Source organism: Nyctibius grandis, chromosome 4, assembly GCF_013368605.1.
Source record: "Nyctibius grandis isolate bNycGra1 chromosome 4, bNycGra1.pri, whole genome shotgun sequence".
Classification (NCBI taxonomy): domain Eukaryota; kingdom Metazoa; phylum Chordata; class Aves; order Nyctibiiformes; family Nyctibiidae; genus Nyctibius; species Nyctibius grandis.
In genome coordinates this window covers 86,727,356-86,747,949 of record NC_090661.1, presented here as the reverse complement: position 1 = coordinate 86,747,949, position 20,594 = coordinate 86,727,356, and the positions used below count along the sequence as shown (strand labels likewise).

The 20,594-nt window shown below is 35.9% G+C and overlaps 1 protein-coding gene across 7 annotated transcripts in view; it reads left to right on the top strand.

Annotated features, from left to right (window-relative positions):
• PLCE1 (phospholipase C epsilon 1) overlaps window positions 1–20,594 on the top strand; it is a 174,606-nt gene that overhangs the window by 80,681 nt on the left and 73,331 nt on the right. The window contains exon 1 of one of the 7 annotated variants that reach the window (XM_068397337.1): window positions 2,761–2,850. The exons of the other annotated variants lie outside the window; for them this stretch is intronic. Coding sequence (XP_068253438.1) covers window positions 2,832–2,850 — 19 coding nt within the window. The 5' untranslated portion in view covers window positions 2,761–2,831. Of the gene's footprint in view, window positions 1–2,760; window positions 2,851–20,594 lie in introns of those variants that run through there. 7 annotated transcript variants of the gene reach the window in all.

Below are 20,594 nucleotides of genomic sequence, written 5' to 3'. Positions count from 1 at the left end.
TGGCTCCAGGAGGTAGGTCAGGAAGACCAGGAACAAGTGCGGGTCACCTGGTCCGGGGCAGCATTAAGAGTGACGTGGCAGGAAGCACAGATCAAGGCTGAGATGGTAGAAAGGAGGAGAAAGATTTGGGAGGACAGCTGTAGCCAAGGGACACCTGGGACCACCTGGAGCTGGCTACAATGGTTGTCTCCATAAACTGGCAGAAGGGAAAGATCACTGAAGTCCGTCTCCCGGACCTGTCACCATCTGGTCAGGCCTGGTTGCAGCCAGGTTGGCCACAGCAAGGGCAGTAGGAGAAGGACTTAAGAAGGATCCTTGACAACATTAATTTAACAAAAACTTTCTTTAATCCAACATTTTTAATACATTGTAGGCACAAAGAATTAAGCTTCGCCAGCATAGCTTGTCTCATCCTTAATAGTCCTCTTTCTGGGTTTGGTAAGGTATATTACTGCAAGATGAAAAGATACATAATTGATCCAGGCAGTAGACTGACGATAACTAGTGTAAGTAACCTAAGTAAAAAAAATATTTTCATCCGTAAAATTGCTTCTTTGGACAGAAGAGGTATCATACTCATGGTACAGGAAGGTACATGTTCGTGTGGATCTGGATATCTTAACCAGTGTATAGAGCTAAGCAGTTAAGAAACAGAACTGAGTTTCAGCTGATTTTGTATAGATTTTATTCCAATACTATTATGTGGCAGTTTGGTACAGTGATGATCCTTTAACTTGTGTAGCTGAGTCTCTGCTTACAGCAATATTTTTTTGTTAGTCTATAGCTGTGGTTTCTACCAGCAGAAAAAAAAGAGTTTAAATTCATAGAATGAGTCTGACTGTGCTATTAGAGCTTTGTTGTGAGGAAGGGAATGAAGGACATAGTAGTGTCTGTGGGTGAAGGCTGAGAGAGGAGAAGTTTGTGCAAAATAATGTTAGTTTTAAAATCAAACTTCTCTTTTTTTTATGAAGAGTAATTAGTCTTCAGAAAAAATGAAATGAGATTCTAAGTGCAGATAGTTATTCCCTGAACTGCTTATTATTGTTTATTATTTTAAAGGTCTGAACATTTGTTTGAATGGGCCTTGTAAAAGTAGTGTCCATGGGAACTTTTAAAGTGTAGAATGGAACTTTTTCGGTATGTTTATGTTAGCATGTCAATCATAAGCAAAAAAACCCAAGGACCTCAAGCCTCAAGATGACTCAAGTCATCTCTAAAGATTCCCTCGAAGTTTTGTTTCTAGGAAACAAATTAGAAGAAAAATCAACTTTGTAGGATAATGCTGTTTTATTTATATCCAGACACAATTTTTTTTTATTAAATTCTAAGATATATTGTACAGTTTTCTTTGTAGAGTCAAGAACACTCTGATTTTTTTCTTTTGGTTTTCAGATATTTGCTTTTATAATTAGTGGAAAATTCTTTAGTATTGACCCTATAATGATGAGAAATGTTTAATCTGATGGTTTATTTTATATTTTTGTAGGGAGATAGCATTAATAAAATTGATATTTATAATGAAAATTAATAGTAAAATTCTATGCTGTATCCCCATGGAGGCCCTTATATTATCATATTTAACATGAATTCTTCAGAAATCTTATGTGTACTAGTTTTCAGCTGGAAGTTGGAAGCAACACTAAATTGTCATTCTTCCAATTAAGAGAGAATATGCTGGTATTGTCAATGAAAAAATAATGGTGCGTTGGCTGGGTTCCACGATCGTTCCTCCACTGAAGGTTTTTCAGACAAGGTGTATATTCACCGTATAAACAAAGTGACTCTGAGTGTACTGCTCGCATTCCAGTTCTGCACGGATTGCTCGCTCAGACTTCCTGGGGAAATGGAGAAAGGTTTCTTGTGGCAATGTATTGTTTTTCAGTCGTGTGTACTCTAGCAAATTTCATAACTAACTTTTCACTGATATAGTCCTGCTGCTTGTAAAAGTGATGTAAACTGTGTGTAGACAAGGCTAAGGTTAGAATGAAGAAAAGAAGTGATAAAAATGAGCTTGATATTAAGGGCTGCTGGGATTGAGGCAGAGTTTTGGTGCCTATGTAGTTTACTAGCATAGATGCAGCCTGAAAGGCTGTGTTGTCTTTTTAAGTCCCTCTATTTGTAATTTCTTTACAGTTAATCACACTTCTGGAAGCCTTGGGGAGGTTTTCTTCTTCTTTGCCTCTCAAAGAAACTTTTTTGGATTGTTGCGTAAGTCATAGCCCTTTGTCCCATTAAAGCTAATGCTTTTGTCTTTTATTAGAAACTCCAGCACAGAGTGCATAATAGCTGTAAAGGTAGGGCATTTGCTAATAAAGAAACCCATGTTGTGGTTTTTGTAATGCTTCAGATGAAGTTTCCTAAAACAAAACTAACTCCGTTTATTGCTTTTGGCCTGTTTGAACAACACTGATATAAATATAACTTGTACAAAAGCTTGGGTGTAGGCTAACTTGTTTCTTAATATATTTAAAGACAAAAACCCAACAGAATTTAAATTGCTCTTGTTTATAACTCTGCTGTCAAAATCAAATGCTTTTAGTTTTAGCAGGATGTATACTTGTCCTTAATTTCTAAACTTCCTTCCATTCGAATCCCAGTGTTTCAACTTTTATCTGGGGAGGTGGGTAACCTGACCTTTCAGTGAGCCAGCCAAATGCACGTCTTCTTCAGGGCTTACACAAGGCATGTCAGTTATGCATTTTACCACAGTTTGTAGCTTTAAACTGAGCAGCTGTTGCCTGACTGTTAGTTTGGACAAGTGCAGCGTCCAGGCTTTCTGTGGTATTGGAAGTACCTGCTCTTCTGGCATTTTAGGAGAAATCTGAGATTCAATGGAAGACGCGTTTGCTGGTAAGATTTGCATTTCTACGGCCAGTAGAACATGGTTCTGATTATAGGCAGGTAGTTAAAACAAAGTGATAGTTTTATTTACAGAGTTAGAAGTAGATTGGGTAGGGGGTGTCTAATCTAATGCTGGATCTATAAAGTCTGCATTTAATAATAGTGCTTTAAGGACACTTAGAACTGCTGCTAGGTGGAAAATGAAGTAGAGATTTAATATAAGCAATAGGAATTTAAAGTCTTCTCTCAGTCTTATGTGTGTATTTTGTGTTTTAACTTGTTTAAAGTGGAATGTAGTATAAATATAAACAATTTAGGTATACTTTGCATTTATTCAGTTCACATGGCAACTATTTTGATATCAAATTATCTTGTGGGACTTTCCTTTGTTTTTTATTCTACAAAAGTAAGTGACTGTTACGAAAAATGCTAGACAAAATATGAATGTCAGATATAATAAAAGTTTTCAAAAGTACTAGAACCAGGTAATGGTTTTCTTTCCTAAATTTTATAAATGACTCAAATGTTACAAGTTAGTAACATATTTTTGAATGTAAATCCACTTCTGCTTTTTTTCTTTAGCAAGCTTTTGTTCTTGGATCTTCAGTATACAAGTTCATAACTTGTAACCAATGTGGTGTTTCGTGGATGCCTAAGTCAGTTGATTTTTCCCCCTTTCTGACCAACATGAGTGCATAGCAGCATGTAAAGTAAAAGAAACATTTTGCTACTAATTGGTCATAAAGTAACACCTATATTTAGATTTTTTTTTTTAAACTGGCATGTGTAACTTGAATGAATGTTCATAAAATTTTACTGTGTGAAAGGAATGTCTTTTATGTGCTAACCCTCCCATTTCCCTAATCTGGTTGTTAGGTAAAGGCTATGACAAACATTCACCATTCAAAAAGATAGTGTCCCGTTGCAATAGAAGGATTGTATTGGTTGTCAACACCTTTATTTTCACCTCAGTGATTTAGACAACACAGGAAAAAAAAAAAGCCCTGATATCAAGTGTATCTGTATTAATTGCAAAATAATGGTGTTTTTAATCCCTTTATTCAGTCAGTGATAACCAATCTGAGATACCGAGTAGGCTTACAAGAAATGGAGGGAAAATGATGTTAGTTAATTTCAGAAATGTTGAAATTATAAATGCGGCTCAGACCCTGCCTTTGGTAGGCTGATTTGTGATGTTTTTGATTTGTGGTAGAATGATGCAAGCATTTTCCAGAAAATAAGCTCATATGAGAATTTTTGTTAGCGCATAGTTTGTTTAGTTTTTATATAAGGGGCTTCATATTGACATAGTTTTCTAATGTTTAAGTATTCATTTTGGAAATAGTTTTTATGTATAAAAATGCATTACTACACATTTTAATAATTCTGAAATAAGTAAATTATATCTGAGAACACCTGGACGCGTTCCTGTGTGATATGGTCTAGGCAATCCTGCCCCAGCAGGGGGATTGGACTAGATGATCTTTCGAGGTCCCTTCCAATCCCTAACATTCTGTGATTCTGTGATTTATCAAGCGCAAATTGAAAATATTTTGCTTACAAGATACCAAACAATAAAAGAACTAGAAATACAATTTGATGCTAAAAGTACCTTTAATTGCTTCCTGTGATTAATTTTAAGGGCTTTGCACAATTGTACAGCAACTAAATATTTTTATCCTTCATTTCCCATGGACTTGGTACAACAGATTTCATGTACATTTTCGGCTTTCTTTATAAAGTGTTCAGATCTTCTAGAGAGATGATAGGTCCGATGCTGTTGCATTAGGTTTCCTTGCTTTCCCCGCGCCCCCCCCCGCCCCTCACCATTTCAGTTTCTCTTTCCTCTGATATTTTGGAGTAAAGGACACATACATACCTTTTGACTTAACCATATTGCCACAGGCAGTAGTGGTGTCTTCGGAGAGCATTTTTCTTTGGGGGGTGGGGGGGAGGAAGAAATCTCAGTCTGAAAAAACTAGTTTTGAATGCCTTTCAATATGTTACTGGTAGATTTGAAGAAGATTTGATCTGAAGATGTTCACTTGTATTTGCTTGTTCAGAATTAAATTGCAAAGCTCTGCAAAGAAACTGAACAAAGATTTCTTTAACATGGGTATCTCCTTATAAAAGTGGAGTAGTTATTGAAGTATCATAAATATGTATGACCTTTTCTAAAAATTCTTATAAGATTTTTTTCAAATAAATTGCTCTTCTGGTGAGTTTCCAGAAGTTTCAGATTGGAATTCAGAAGAATTTGGATTGGAAACATTGTTAGTCTTTGGGCCCTGATCCTGAAAATAGCTATACCTAGAGCCATTAAACTACATGAGGTTTTTTTTGACTACACTTCGTTTTGTAGAATATTTGTAGGTAATACTACCATTTCCTACTATTTCCAGCTATGGAACTGCAGCCACTGGAACTCTATTGAGTCTTCTGCAAATCTCAGAAGGGCATAAATTGCCAAACATCCAAGTTTATTTTCATGTACTCAAACATCCTGAGCTGCACAAGATCATACTAGAATTTGTAGGTTTTAAAGATCTTTAAAACGTCATTTATATCGGTGAATAAATTAAACAAAAATCATGTTAACAAAACCCACAATAAACCATTATGGCATTAATAATTCAAGCTAAGAAACCAGTACAGTAACTAATTTGAACTTTAAAAGATCAAAAAATGGTTAGTGTGGTCAGAAAAGAATGCTTTTGCCATGTTTGCTGAGAAGAGATACATCATACCAATTAGTTCTGGTTTTGTGTCAGTATAGGCACTTTCTTGACTGAGAAAATGTAATCAATATTTTATGAACTTATTTGTGGTGTCATACATTAAAGCACCATGAAATAGTTTTTTTATTATTTAAGCTTAATAGTGTCTTTGATTTGAGAGAGAAAATTAACATTAGAAGTAGAATTTTCTTCTAGGTTTCAGATCTTCATAATATGCTGTTCTGTAACAGCCATGAAGTAGAAGGGATCAAATTAAATCACATAGTTCTTGTCTACCTCATAGGTAAAGGATTTGTAAATGTAAAACCCCCTAAAAGCTGTCAACAAACCATTCAAATACGTGCATGGAACAGAAAAGAGAAAGAGAGAGATGCTGGCTTCAGGTACTTGTTGTCTTGAAGATGGTGGTAGGATTAGTGTTCAGGATTAGTGTTCAGGAGGAAAAAACTTCAGGAATTTTCTGTAACCATATATAGAGTGAATTGCTTTAAAAAAGACAACCGGGAAAAACTAAAATATATTTAAAATTCCTGTATGCAGAGATACAACTAGAACACCCAAAACTTCTTTTGAACATCAAGAGGAAAAAATAGTCTTGTTTTGTCTATGTGGAGTTATACGGTTTAAAACGAACAAATATAGATCAGCTTCAGAATGAAAAGTTGATACTTTTTATTTTGAGACTATCGTTTTTGCAAAAGCAATCAACTGATTGGCCAAAACATTTGGATAAATTCAATACAAGTTCATAAACATTTTAGTCACACAAATATTAAATAATTTTATACCAAATTTTGTGCGGAGATTTGCCGTTTAACGTGTTCACTTTTGCAAAAATGTTCTTTCAAAAATATATCTTTTTATGTATAAAATGTTACATCTTTTAAAAAACATAATTACTTTCTTCGCATTTTCCATAAGCCATGTAAAAAGCCTAAGAATGGTAGCTTTCCATTTACATTTTATTTGACTTACTGCAGGCTCTTGCAGACTACATTCCTGCATGTTTGATCTCTATCTCATATGATTGAAAGTTAAAGAACTGCAAGCATGTTGCGTGTCACAAACAAAACAAAACCCCAATATTTGCATAGTTTGGAAATTCACTACATTTTTTAAAAAGGGAAACAGAATTGCTCTTGTTCCACTACTTTGGCCACCACAATTAATGGAAGTTGCAGCTGCCTGTTTGATAGTAGAATAAGGTTGGTATTGTAATATTTTATTTCTCAGTAATAGCTACAATGACAAAATTGATGGAGTTATGAAAGTAACGGTTTTCTGATTCTGCTGGGCAAAACATTATATCACTTTCTATGTCAGCGTGGGAGGACTGGTGAGAAACAGCCTGCAAAAATGCACTTGTTGGTTACGGTACATCACAAGCTGTCTGTTGGTTAAGTATACCATGTTTTGGTAATATGTTTGCTGTTTTACTGGGAGGCAAAAATAAATCAGTCATATGTAAAAGCCGTGCAGTAGTCCTCTCAGTCTTGTCATTGCTGACTGTCCAGCTTCAAGCACTTTCTATAGAGAAAAGTTCAGGAGATACATGATAACCTTCAGATAGATAATAAAAATACTGTAAGGAGAAAGTAAGCAGATGTCCTTTATGTCTACTGGGAGTGGGACAAGAAATGGATCTGAACAGCCAACACCTCACTGTAGGTATTGTGAAAGAAGGGGGATTTGACAGAGGAGGGGTCCAGTGGAATTGAAGGACTTCTTTTAAATGTCACTTGAAAAAAATGGGCGTAGGTGGTCTTGGCTGGCATAACTAGCAGGACAAAAGCAGCAAAGGTGGTGAGAAGAGAGATGCGTGTGACTGAATACAGAGAGACTAATTTCAGAAAGATCTTGCAGGAAAGGGAAAGCTTGAGAGGCAAAAAAAAAGTTTAGTGATTGCGTGGATGATGGCACATCAAATTTTAAGACAGGAGGGCGATAAGAACATGTTGTTTGGGAAAGAAAGACAGCTCATAGAATTGCAAAGCCTAATGTCAATGGAGACCTCTAGCTATAGTCTGACATCCTTTTAAGATGTCATTTACTTAAACCCAGTTGTCTCTGTTTTAAGCTTAGTTGTTGAAAGGCAGCAGTGTTAATCTACAGCCTTCAGAGGATGCTTTAGAACTATCATCCACGTGCACAGCTTTTTCCAGTGGTCAGTGACGCTCACAAAGGGGGGTGACTTACTTCTAGTCTGAGTTTGTCTGTCATCAAGGACCAACTGACATATTTCCCCTGTTGGAGATGCTTACACACGTACTACAGTCAAGTCACCTCTCAATTCTCACTTTATTGAACTAAAGTTAAGCATTTCTAATCTAAATCTCTCCCTCCAGGTCTCACTACTGGAGCCTGTAATAATTTTATAGCTCTCTCCCGCACGCTCTCTGGTTTGTCTGTGTCTTTAAAAACATTGAAAAGATACTGCATTATTGGTGTCATCAGTGATTTATGTGGGAGGACCTGTTTTTGCCACCTCCTTTTTTGCCACCTCCCCCTTCTAAAAACTCATAGAAAACATTTGGTTTTAGTGTCCCTGCTTTTTTTTTCAGAGCTGTTGCCTTTGGGAAAGGAGAACTCCATTCCATACTTGGGATCTGCATTTCTTGTGTCTAGAATACTCCCTATTTCCAATAGATCTAAAATCTGCACACTAACATGACTATTTTTTGCTTCACTACTAAAGTGATACTTAATGGCTTATAAGGTAAAATGCTAAACTGCAGTGTAACAATCCTGGAATCATTTGGGTTGGAAAAGACCATGCCAGTCATTTAGTCCAGCTCTGCACAAAGCAAGGCTGATGTGTTTTATTTTCCTAGGTCTTTTGTTTTCTTACTGTGTGAACAATATTGTTGACAAAGTTGACGCAAATTCCATTTTAAACCTTGACGCCAGTACAGGTAGCAGTGGCACCACAAGGAAGGGAAAGAAAGAGAACTGTTAATTTTTACTATGTACTTCTAGAGAAGGAATTATTTGCATTTGAAGTCTTCAGATTAAGGGAGAGATCTTAAAATCTGAGGAAGTAATCTCAGAAGGTACTAATTTTGAGTTTGTTTTTGGACAGCAAAATCATTAATTTTGAAAGTTTTCTTGTTAGAAAAGGACTGCGAACACCTTTTCCAGTATAATCTGCTAAAGCTAATGACAAAGACACAAGTCATTAAAAAGTCGTGTGACTGTTTAGAAGAGCTTTTATGTTGTAAGTATATTAATCCTGTGAAAACCAAATAGAATAAATAAGTTTTACACCAAGACAACTGGTTACAACAGTATAATACATATAGCTATGCTCTGTTTGCTTGAACACAATCTTGTATAACTATATCTTTGTTAGTTTAGCTTACACTAGTTCCCAAATGACATGAACTAGACAAAAACAATTATGGAAAATAATTGCTTATAGCAGGACTTAGTCTAGCAGAACTATAGCAGTTCACTAGTAAGGCTGCAAAAAAAGCTTTTATGGATAAATAAGTATTTAAAGCATTTATATTTGAGGTAGGAAGAAGTAAGTGATATTGAGGCAAGCTGTAGGTGTTGAAGTCTCTATTATGAAGCTAAGGTTGATTTAATAGTTTGTGTACTCTATTGTTTTACTTCTTTTGGCTTCCAGACGTGTGCCTGCCCTGTTCTCTGCAGTTTGCTGTGTTCCATTAATCCCTCAATGGCTTAAACTCCCGAGTCATTGAATCGATTTCAGTTCTAAGGCTAAATCACGCAGGCTCCTCCACTCTGTAATTTAAATACATCTGAAGGAAAGAAACAAAATCTTTTCAGCTTTGACTTCTCGGCAGTTCTTGTTATTGTGCTGAGTGCTTTTCATTAAGCTACATAATATTTTTTCTGTCAGAGGACTGTAGATTCTTTCTTGGACTTCACGGTTTTATCAAGCACACCAGCATTTCCACTGAGATAAATGCATGCTTTAGAAGAGCTTTTGAGGGCATTGGTGAATTTCAGCAAGTAACTTACTAGTTTATTTGGTTTGTGTCTGTTGGCCTGGTTAAATCATGACTATTGGAGTAGAGAGCTAGTAGAAACAGAATGGCAATTTCATAAGCCATATAGGCTATTAAGAAGTGGTAAAAAAAATGGTGATGTGTCTAGCTGCTAGATCATATTAAGAAATTGTTATTGATCTTATTTTAAAAACGAAGAAATAACACATTGAGAGATTAAGACATTGCTGTAGTTTTTCAGGAAATCTGTCACATTCTCTGAGGCCAGGCCCATGCAATTTACTGTAAGACTCTACTGTTCAACAAATAGTTAAGCTTGAAATGTTTTTACTGATTCTCCTAACAAATTTGCAGATCAATTTTTGCATGCTGATGTATAGCTCTAGAAATAATTTAACCAAAGAAATTACTTAAATTTACTGGATCTGAGTGTTAAGTAATTGGTGGTTCAGGTTCTGCTCTCTGTTATGAGTGCTTTAAGTGAGTGAATGCATGTACTTAAGTTCATTTGAAGGAGCTGAGAATCTGATGCATATTTTGTTGATTGCTATAATCTGCATGAATTTGAGGATTTATTTAAATGGAAATTTTATGAATTCATATACAGTTGTACATTTATACTGTCAATATTCTGTCAATAAGTTCTTTGATTTCTGGTACATTTTTCAAGTGTTCTAGTTTGTTCATACAGCTGTGTTTTTCACTTAGTGAGGTTTACCTTTTTGTATAGGAGTAGCGAAAGTTTTGATAATTTCTAATAAGCTTAATTTCAGGTCACACCGCTGTATTCCATGGAAGTTAAAAGATGTGCATGTTTGCAGACTTCTTTTTTCTGAGAATATAACAGAGAAAACTGTTTTACTAGCTCATCAAGAAAGATGTATGGAAACATTTAAAAAGTGTAAGACATTGCATTATATATGACACGTAGTCGTTCAAACCAAATGGTATTGTGAAGTAAAATATTAGAATTTTGTAGAAACTAACTTTTTACTAGGCAAAACATTTCTTTTTTTTAGTTAATTGTTTGGAATACTAATTATTTCTCCTGGAAAAGCATTTTAAGTGCATGCTAAGAGCCTTAATTTTATACAGAATACAGGTAATAATTTCACAAATAGAGAAATCCTTTTGACCAGTTACATAATCACAGAGAGTAGTACATTTTCTTAATGTTTGCTGTGTTTCCATTTCTAGACTGCTTGGCTGTACTGTCAAGAAAAGTATTTGGTTTGATGAATCTTTCTGTCATAGTTGGACATGTTGAACATGACAATCTGTTGCTAAAACATATGCAAATTTTGCCTTTGACCTGACAAGTAACTGGCTCAGTGAGTTGCATGTTAACCCAGCTAAACTGCTTCTTATATGCAATTTTACAATTTACACTAAATACTCCATTGCCCTCATTAAATTCCATGGATACCTGGTAGGTCACCTGGCCATGTGAGTACTGCGTGGTGGTCATGGCTCTCACTGGAGTGGTGAGGGTAGCCCTAGATGGCTAGATCCTTCAGTCATTGGTATACCCGCTGAAACTAAGTGACCTTGCATTTGCTGTGTTCTGCATGTCAGTGGAAGGACTTTGATTGTATTGACCTGGGTTTTGCTGAATTTTATTTTTTTTCTTCCTCTTAAAATGCCTCCCAGCATCCTTTAAGCTGGGCTCCCAGCACAGTCTTTGTGATTTCAGAAACCTTGTTAAGAATGGCTGGCTAGTAGCAATACTTCTTAAAAGAAATACTAGCATGCTACAATACTTATATAACATCTCAAACATGACTTACTATGATGGGAAGTTGTAAAGTCACGTTAATCCTTTATAAAAATACTATATGAATTTCCTTTAGCTTCCTATCATCCTACTTATGGCAAAAAATGAGCTGGTTAAGGATGCCTGCTATTATAAGCCTTTCGAAAGTTTTCTGGTAATTGGTGTAATTAGATGTTTGCATTAAAAGATACCTTTTAAAATTACCTTTTAAATTTTGAAACTGCATTTTAAAATGAGGAATAGCGTCTTTTATTTAATTTTGTAAACTCATCATGCAATCCTTTTCTTTACTCAGTAAATTTAGCTATGGTAATTGGTCTTTACCAAATAGGTATTGTACTACACTGGAAACTTGCATTCAAATTGCAACTTAGGAAAAAATGTGAGACTACGGGTGACTAAGAGGCTTGCTGCTGTTCTAGGCAGAGAGATTGGTTTTACTTTTCCCAGGTTAGAGGGGGAAGTCTACACAAGAAAAGAGCTGAATTACTTCCCTTCTGAAACAATGCTATGGCAAAAATTAGGTTTTATTCCTCTGTAGTTACAGACTTTGAAGATAGTTACTAGCTTTGAAGATAGTTCACATTTAACTCCAACTACAAGAAAAAAATTTAAGTGATATATAGAATGGAATAGTTCAAAATAGTTCAATTGGAAGGGACCTACAACGATCATCTAGTCCAACTGCAAGAGCTAGCTTTAATTTCTTTTAATCCAAATTTAAGAGCTTGTACCTGTGTTTATCTTGGAATATATGTAAGGATTACAGCAAAGACATGGGCTCTGATTTTTACCTCTGTGTTTTTGTGCACTGTAAATAGGACACGGACAAAATAATATTTTGAATGCAGAAACCAAACCTGGAGTGGCACAGCTCTGGATGTATGGGGGTAAAGGTAGCTGACCACTGTGACAGTGCACTGTAGGACGTGTGAGAAGAGCCATGCATCTGCTGCACAGCATTCCCAGTGGATATTGTGGGTGAAGCCAGGTTACTGAGTGGGTCATTAAATAAGACTGAAATTTCCAAAGGTTTCCTTGTCAGTTAATCACGTATTCATTTTCACATCTTAAGCATCCTCCTCTCTTTTGACCAGTTCCAGTGAATACTCTTTTAGTATGTCTTAAAATACTTGTGTGCCATTTCTTTAATAATGAAGTGCAAGTGCTAAATGGTTGTGATTTAAGACTATTATCTTTGCCCTTCACACTGCTGTGAAACCCATCAATTTATTTCCAGTTCATAATTCTTCTCCATTTTTGGCATCTTCTTTAAACATATGTGTCCTTGGTTCATTCATTTATTCTTGTGAGAGAGTCTTTTCATATTTTCCTATACACAGTGAATTTTGAACTCAGAGCCAGAATTACTGCACTGTAGTAACTATTACTTTATAGCAGTATAGAATTCACTATTTTTATTAACTCTTTGTTAAGTATCTTTCTAAACTAGCATTGTTTTGGTTGGAAAGGACCTTTAAGATGATCAAGTTCAACCATTAATCTAACACTGCCAAGTCCACCACTAAACCATGTCCCTAAGCACCACATCTACACGTCTTTTAAATATCTCCAGGGATGACGACTCAGCTACCTCCCTGGGCAGCCTGTTCCAATGCTTGACAACCCTTTTGGTGAAGCAATTTTTCCTGATATCCAATCTAAACCTCCCCTGGCGCAACTGGAGGCCGTTTCCTCCTGTCCTATATCTTGCTACTTGGGAGAAGAGACTGACACCCAACCCACTACAACCTCCTTTCAAGTAGTTGTAGAGAGCGATAAGGTCTTTCCTGAGTCTTCTTTTCTCCAGACTAAACAACCCCAGTTCCCTCAGCTGCTCCTCATAAGACTTGTGCTCTAGACTCTTCACCAGCTTCATTGCCCTTCTTTGACTTGCTCCAGCACCTCAATGTCAATAGCCTCTGTCAGGAAGTTATCTTCCACATGCTCCAGGAACCTCTGAGACTGTTTCCTCTCTGCTGTATTGTATTTCCAGCAGACTTCTGGTAAATTAAAGTCCCCCATGAGAACAAGGGCTAGTGATCATGAGACTTCTCCCAGCTGCCTATAGAATACTTCGTCTGCCTCTTCATCCTGGTTTGTCGATCTGTGGCAGACTCCCACCATGATATCTGCCTTATTGGCCTTTCCCCTGATTCTTACCCATTCTGGTACTTCCTATAACAGCACTTTGAAAGGCCATGTTGTTCTCGGTTGGTTCTTCCTGCTGTACACTTCTGACATGAATAATGTAAAAATATTATCACAATAGTTTTGTGATGTTCCAATACATTTTTCTGACTGATGCCTTAGTACCTCATGCTACCTTCTCTGTTATGTCTTAGGGCATTTCTTTGTCTATGTTAAATTTACATTTTTGTTTAAATACAGGTATCTTTCCTGGGTTTTATTTTCGTTTGAAATCTAAAAATCTTGAATATCAAATTAAATTATAGCTGATACAATAATTCTCGCATTCACAAAATATTCTCATCATCAGGGAACATTCAGAGTACGCAGCAGAGTGCGTAACAGAACCCTCACTAAAGCTAAGTGGTGAGGATGTAGATTTAAGGGTTTCTGCTACAGTTATGTGGATGAGACGTTGAATTCGCATTATTCAAAGCGTAATATAAAAAAAAGTGAACAAAGTTCCTTAGCAGATCACACAAAGATATTTTGAATACAAGTGTATGATCAACACTATTTGCTGTTAATAGTTCTATTCTCTGTCCTTTTTCTGTGAAATAGTTATGTGGAGGACAGTTCTCAAACAAACTAGTGTTATGATCAGATTCCATTTAGGTAACTGCTGAATGCAAGCCAGAATGATGAAACCTCTGAACTGATCAAACATTTTTCAAGTGTATTACGTTCGTTTAAAATTCTTTCATTGCTAAGCTTCAGGGCTTAGATTGGGAACATTTAATCGAATGTTGTTTTTACTGAATGTGACTTGGATTAATTTTGTTCCAATAATCAGAAAGAACAAATACGTTACACAGCAGATTGCCTCCTTTGGTTTATGTGGACAATCTGGTAGCATCTTTCAAGCATGTTTCTCTTTTATATGAAGATTCAAAAGGCAAAAATCATTAAAGACTGTACTCTTCCCGGATCTTAGTTAATTCTCATGTTATTCCTTGACATAATGATACTTAAAATTAATTTCACTGATTGGCATCTAGTCTTCATCTTGCACTGTTAACATCAATGGCAGTTTTAGTATTTGCTTCACTCAGTATGACACTGAAGCCATAGTGAGCATTCTTATCATTTTTGTCTTAAAGGACTATATTTAATGATTCTTTTCCACAGTGAAACAGTATTCATTGAAATAGTTCTTTGAATTTAGGCATTCCTATTCTCTGCAGTATTTGGGTAACTGCACAAGACAGGAACAGACATTCTTCTTTCCCCCTTGTCCTTGAAGGGTCTCTTGTCACATGTGATCTGGCCTTCAGGGTGAGACCAAAGTAAGGAAGATGGCGTTTGTTACAAAATGTATTTCTGAGGATCTCAATGCCAAAAATGCAATTTGTGGTAATTGTTAAAACTTGTGCAGTCAAGGAGCAAACTGCAGCAGATCATTAACTAAATGCAGGGATTGCTGATGTGGAAGACCAGTGCCCTGAGGCTAGAAAGGAATGCTTCAAGGCTGAGGTTCTGAAATATTGAAAATGTCTGTTGTTGCAGTTTTGCAGTTATTTACATTATGAATGCTGTATTTTACTGCAACTACTGTTCATATAGTCTTTCAAATTTAAAAAGTGCCTAACACAAAAAAAGAAAATATGAAAAATCAAGATCATGAGCCTCTGCTTTAATGGGTACCTAATTTTATATACATGTTATTTTTAACATCCTTGTTTTCCATAGGTATATATGTATTCTCAAATTACTTTTTTGTTTAATTTTTCTCCTATTCTCACTGAGTCATAACAGAGTTGTTTTATTCTTAAAACTGAAATATTACTTAATTTCTACTTTATGTAAATGGAAAAAAAATTAATTTTGATCCATCTTGATCAAAATATTGGAACCTGATCTGAGATTCTTGTGCTCTGTTTAACTACTGGGTATTTCTCTGTTGCAGAGTTAACTCAAAGTTGTACACGTTTTAATTTAATTTTGTTCTGTCAGTGCACAGAAACTCCTGCTTTGATTTTGGAAGTGCTTTGTATCAGTTTTTGTGGATGAGGTTAAAGCATGGGTTCTGCTTTAGCTCAGGCAGTAACTTGTTCATTTTACAGTGAGAACTGTACAGTTCTTTTTCTAGAACACTCTTTTCTTCCAAAGTCAACTCATAAATCTTCCCTCCTGACCATGTCTTTCGTATGTGCTGGAATTTATTGGGTAATTTATATATACATTTATTTAGCATTTGAACTTAACATTCCATGTGCTATGCTGTGTTTATATCCAGTATTTTAAAAAGTCTTGAATACAGATGCTTCATAGAGAATCCTCCTGCTGGTATGTTGATCAAGTCAAGATTCTGGTAGACTACTGCTGTGGCAGGCTTTAGGAGATTGGCAGAGGAGGGGATTCATTAGATGGGATTTCATTGCAGGAAAATAATGAAAAACCTAAAAACAGTTCAACAGCAAGCACAGCAGTGTCATATTAACTTCTTTACAGCCTTCCCACATATCCGTTACACTGTGATATAAAGGTGTAGATTTACACATCAGCCCTTATTTCCCTTAGTTCCTTCACGCAGCCTTCATGATGGTAGTTGCCTCTGAAGCAATAAAATCTTGGGTTTGCTCTTGCACAGCTCACTCACTGTCTATCTACCAAATTTATAATGAAACCTTCTGACAGGTGTTCTGAAATCAGGATATAGTTTCATGAACTATAGCAATAGGTGAAGGTCCCCTAAAATAGCAGGGCCCAGGTGGCCTTTTGCCAGACATGTAGACCGGAAGCAATAAGGGCGCTTTCTGACTATGCCTGTAAATGGTGGATCTCTTCAGACTTTTGCCAGTACACACTGCTGATTCATCTCTCCTTAATTTCTATGAACATGTCTACGTTCAGCCAAACCTTGCATAACACTAGGTGCCCTTTGTAGCTGAGGTATCCATTTGCTACTGTGGCAGCCTCAGTGTCCTTTGTTTAGGGCACTGCCTTCAAAGCCTATTATTTCAGGTGCAGAAGCAATGTTTGCTGGCTGGGGTTAGCCCACAATATCACACTGATTCTTACGCAGATATTCTGGAAGCATTGCTAGTCATCCTATGTCTGCATGAGGATGCAGTACCAGCTCTTTGCTAGTTGCCCTGAAATGGAAAGGAATCAGGAAATCAGCATTAAATGGGATAAATTTTGTTCCGAGATCTGCTGCTGTTTTTGCAAAGTCGAAATTACTGTTACAATGCTACTGTCGACATCTTTTTTTCCAGTGAGAATACAGGCAGAAGCAAACCCAACGGATCCATTTATTATGGACAGATCTGTGATTGTTTCTATCAGCTGTAGCCAGTACTAGCCAAACAGCATGCAGGGCAGGAAATGGTCGGTTAAATGTGTTGACAGTGTATGGTAATTCAGAGAGGAGCAGCCAAGTTCTTCTTTTGTACGCTGCAAAAATATTTCCCTGAATGACTCAGGCTAGCGGAGTGGTAAAAGCCCTGGGATACACTGCCAGAAATCTGAGCAGCAACGTAGATGTAATTACACAGGGCAGTGTGTAGCTGTATGCTGAGGATGATGGGAGGCAGGCATGGCAGTCTCAGGTGTGGTGAACTCATGGTGATACTTTAAATTCCTTCCATGTATTATGTCAGTGCTCATATATATAGTTTACAACCAGGATCTTCTGAATCCAACCACAAACAGAGTTTAAATGAGTTTTCAAGTTCATACTTATGGGTAGAAACTTCTGAAAAATGTAAGGATTGCTATGTAATTGTTAATTTAACGTTAATATATTAGTAAACCCTTCATGTTGATTTTCTTTACCTCAGCTTTAAAATCTGGATGAATATTTCTCTGTGTGTAGGTTTTACCCTGTGAGAGCGATTATCCACAGCTTTTGTGGTAAAAAAAAAAAATATTCTTTCCCATGCCTATACATCTCAACTGTCCTGATAAGTATGTCATTTGTGTAGTCAGCTTAAATTTGTTTCAAGTCAGAAATCATACAGGCAGGTTGTATCTCTAACTATACAGTACTTTTCATTTTTTTCTGGGTTTTCATTTGACTGATGGTATAATTGCGAAAGGTAAAAAAGAGTGCACAGTTCAGAGTCTGGTTTTCAAAACTGAACCCTTTGCCATTTCCTAAAGCAAGAAGTGATTTTAGGAGTAAGTGGTTGTTGTTACAAGCACTCCATATCTTTCTGTTTGCTGAATTCCACTATGCAGGTTAGTTTATGTGTCAGGTATATAATTGTAATTTAATTCAATTATATCTCAACATGATTGCTGCCTTTTTTTTAGATCCTCTCCAGAGGTTTCATAACTCTTTTCAACAATAAAATCTCAGCCTCGATCTGTGTGTTATAATTTCATAGTGATCTATTTCCAGCAAAATTCTGTTCTACAGGTGATTTCTACCTTTTTTTTTTTCCTTTGTACTGTAGAAACTATTGTTGTTTTCACCTGGCCCATTGTGATGACTTGCTGCTGCTCCACCAGAGAAGATCACCTTCTCCAATGTCTTGCTATTACCATGATCAAATTAAACTCAATGCAGGTATTTTCAAACTAGCTGTGAAGTTTGCTGTTTCTATTCCAAACCTGAAAAAGGTCTTGTGCCCCCAGAGTGTGTCTGTAATATTACTTGGTCTAATGAAAGATTATTTTCCATACAGACCCTGGCTAAATTAATCTTCTTTTTTTCAAGTCATCATCTGGGAATCTTCCTTTGCTCAGAGTATTATCTTCTGCTTACTGATGCTCAGGCCATACTGAACTCCTGATTTGTTTTAGTGCAAGTACCTTCTAGCTCCAGAGCTCCCTTGCTAATAATTTATGATGCATGCTGATATGCAGTTTTAAGAAGTAGCTCATGTTGCTAGATTTAGGGATATGGAGAGAGAGCATGTCCATCTTCTGACTCTTTCATTACTTGACTCACAAGTAAATTTGAAGAGGAAATGGGATCTATTAATTTCAGTGGTTTTGACAGTGAAATTAAACTTGAACTTGATTCTGTTGTGTGGCAAGCTTCCCACTGAGTTTAATATCAGGCCCTTTGATACTGGAGTGAGTTATTTGCAGTCAAAATTGATAACGCTGAATTTATGGTCATTAAAAGAGAGAGAAAGATATTTTTAATTATACAGAAGAGGAACAGGAAATTAACAAAAGCTTGTTGGTTTGCTTATTATGGTGGTGAGATATATTGCATCCAAGGGACAGCAAAACAATGCTATCCCAGTTATGCTGATCTGTATCTGAAGGTGGTGTTCAATTAAACTGTCCCATATTCCATACATATGTGTCTTCTGTTTGGAGGAGTTGTTTATTGTATTTTTCTTCTTTTTTTGAACAGAACACTTGTGTATTGTATATATTGACAGTTGTTCACCTGTGGCTTTTTTTGTTTTTTTTTTTTTTTTACCTTGGTCTGCTTTTATTTTCTCACTGTAAACATAATCCATATGTTCTCTTTAAGCATATGAACTGTCTGGATGATGTCTGTAGGACGGCTTGTTAAAAAGGCTTCTATTATAATCCATTTATTGCATTACCTTTTAATACCAGCTGAGAAAAATAATGCCCTAAGATTTTTCAGTCACAGTAGTATAATTTCATGGAAGTAAAGTCTGTTATCAAAAAAGCAACCGAGTTGTAAGATGTTATAACAGGTTGAATAATTGCTTTTATTCTTACAGCTATTGAAATCTGTTTTCTGCTTTAGAATACAGTTTGTCATAATCACAGGATCTCCCCACAGTAGCCTTCTAGAGAGTGAGCACTTTTTTAGTTATTATAATTTTCACTTTACTGCTTTCAAACTGCTGTTTTTCAAATGTATAGAGAGAATACTTTTTTCCTCCAAGTTATTGTAGAAAGAAAAGCAACCTAGAAATAAAACTTAAGACACAAATCTGGTTATCTCATTTGTCAATTCATCAAACTTTGTTGAAAGTCCATTTTCATCTTTTTGGCAGGTTTACTCTTTTGAGATTGTGCTCATTTAAAAAATATTGTGGCTTTTCCCTGGGAGTACTCCTGTGTGCATAGCACATTCCTCCAAGTATCAAATGTAAGAGTTGTGTTTGAGTTGAGATGAAAGCAGTTCTGTACCACTGTCCTTACTTGGTCACAATTCACAAGGAAAGCGACGTGATTTTTATTGAAGTACAAATTGCATGATTGGCAACTGTAATTTTATGCAGGATTAGCACTTTTAACATTGATGAAATTACCCTCAGGGCTGTATTTATTTTCCTTCTGTCTTTGTATGAATTCCAGTTACTTTGCTCAAACCCAATCCTGAATTTCTGCTTAGGGAAAATTGATGGCAGCAGCCCAACATTTATATCATATTGTGTATTAATAAATTATCTGTGTGCGTGACGAAGTAAAATTTAATAAATAAGCACCTTTTAATTTTAGCTTTACAAGAAGTATGATAAATGTACAGATAATTTTGCTTTTATTGTTAGGATGTATCACATGTCACATAACTACTGTTTAGTAGAACATACAAATGTAGAAAAATTCTATGAATTATTGCAGGTAATTAACACTAGCCTTCTAGCAGTATTTTTCATTGTTTTATCTGTAAAAGTTCCTTTCCATTTTTCTTTAAAGTTAACTACTTGTTTTTCATATAAAAAAAATACTGAATCAACATTTTGCTAATACAGCAAACACAAACATAATATGGTTCAATAGAGAAAAACACCAGAAAAAAAACAGTTTTTCAAGACTGTCTTGAAACTTTTTTGTATACACACAAAAATGCACACACAGTTTTTACGTACTTACATACTTATTTTTTCAGTATAGCTTTTATAGAGCCTATACATGTATAAGATGTATGGAAATTCTAAGTTTTGTAGTAATGAAGGCTGAGTTAATTTGAAGTTAGTCTGTTGATAGGAGAGCTCCTTACTAAACCTTGTAGAAAATTTTTTAAAAAATAAAAATGAGTAATTCTTGAAACAGTGTTTTTAGGGTTTATGACGAGCCTAGGCGGAGTAATACCCCGAAGGCATTCTGTATTTTTCTCCCGTTCTTAAATAGTTTATTCTTTTGTTAGAGAAGACGAGACCTCTTTGTTCCCATGTGTATCAGCAATGATTA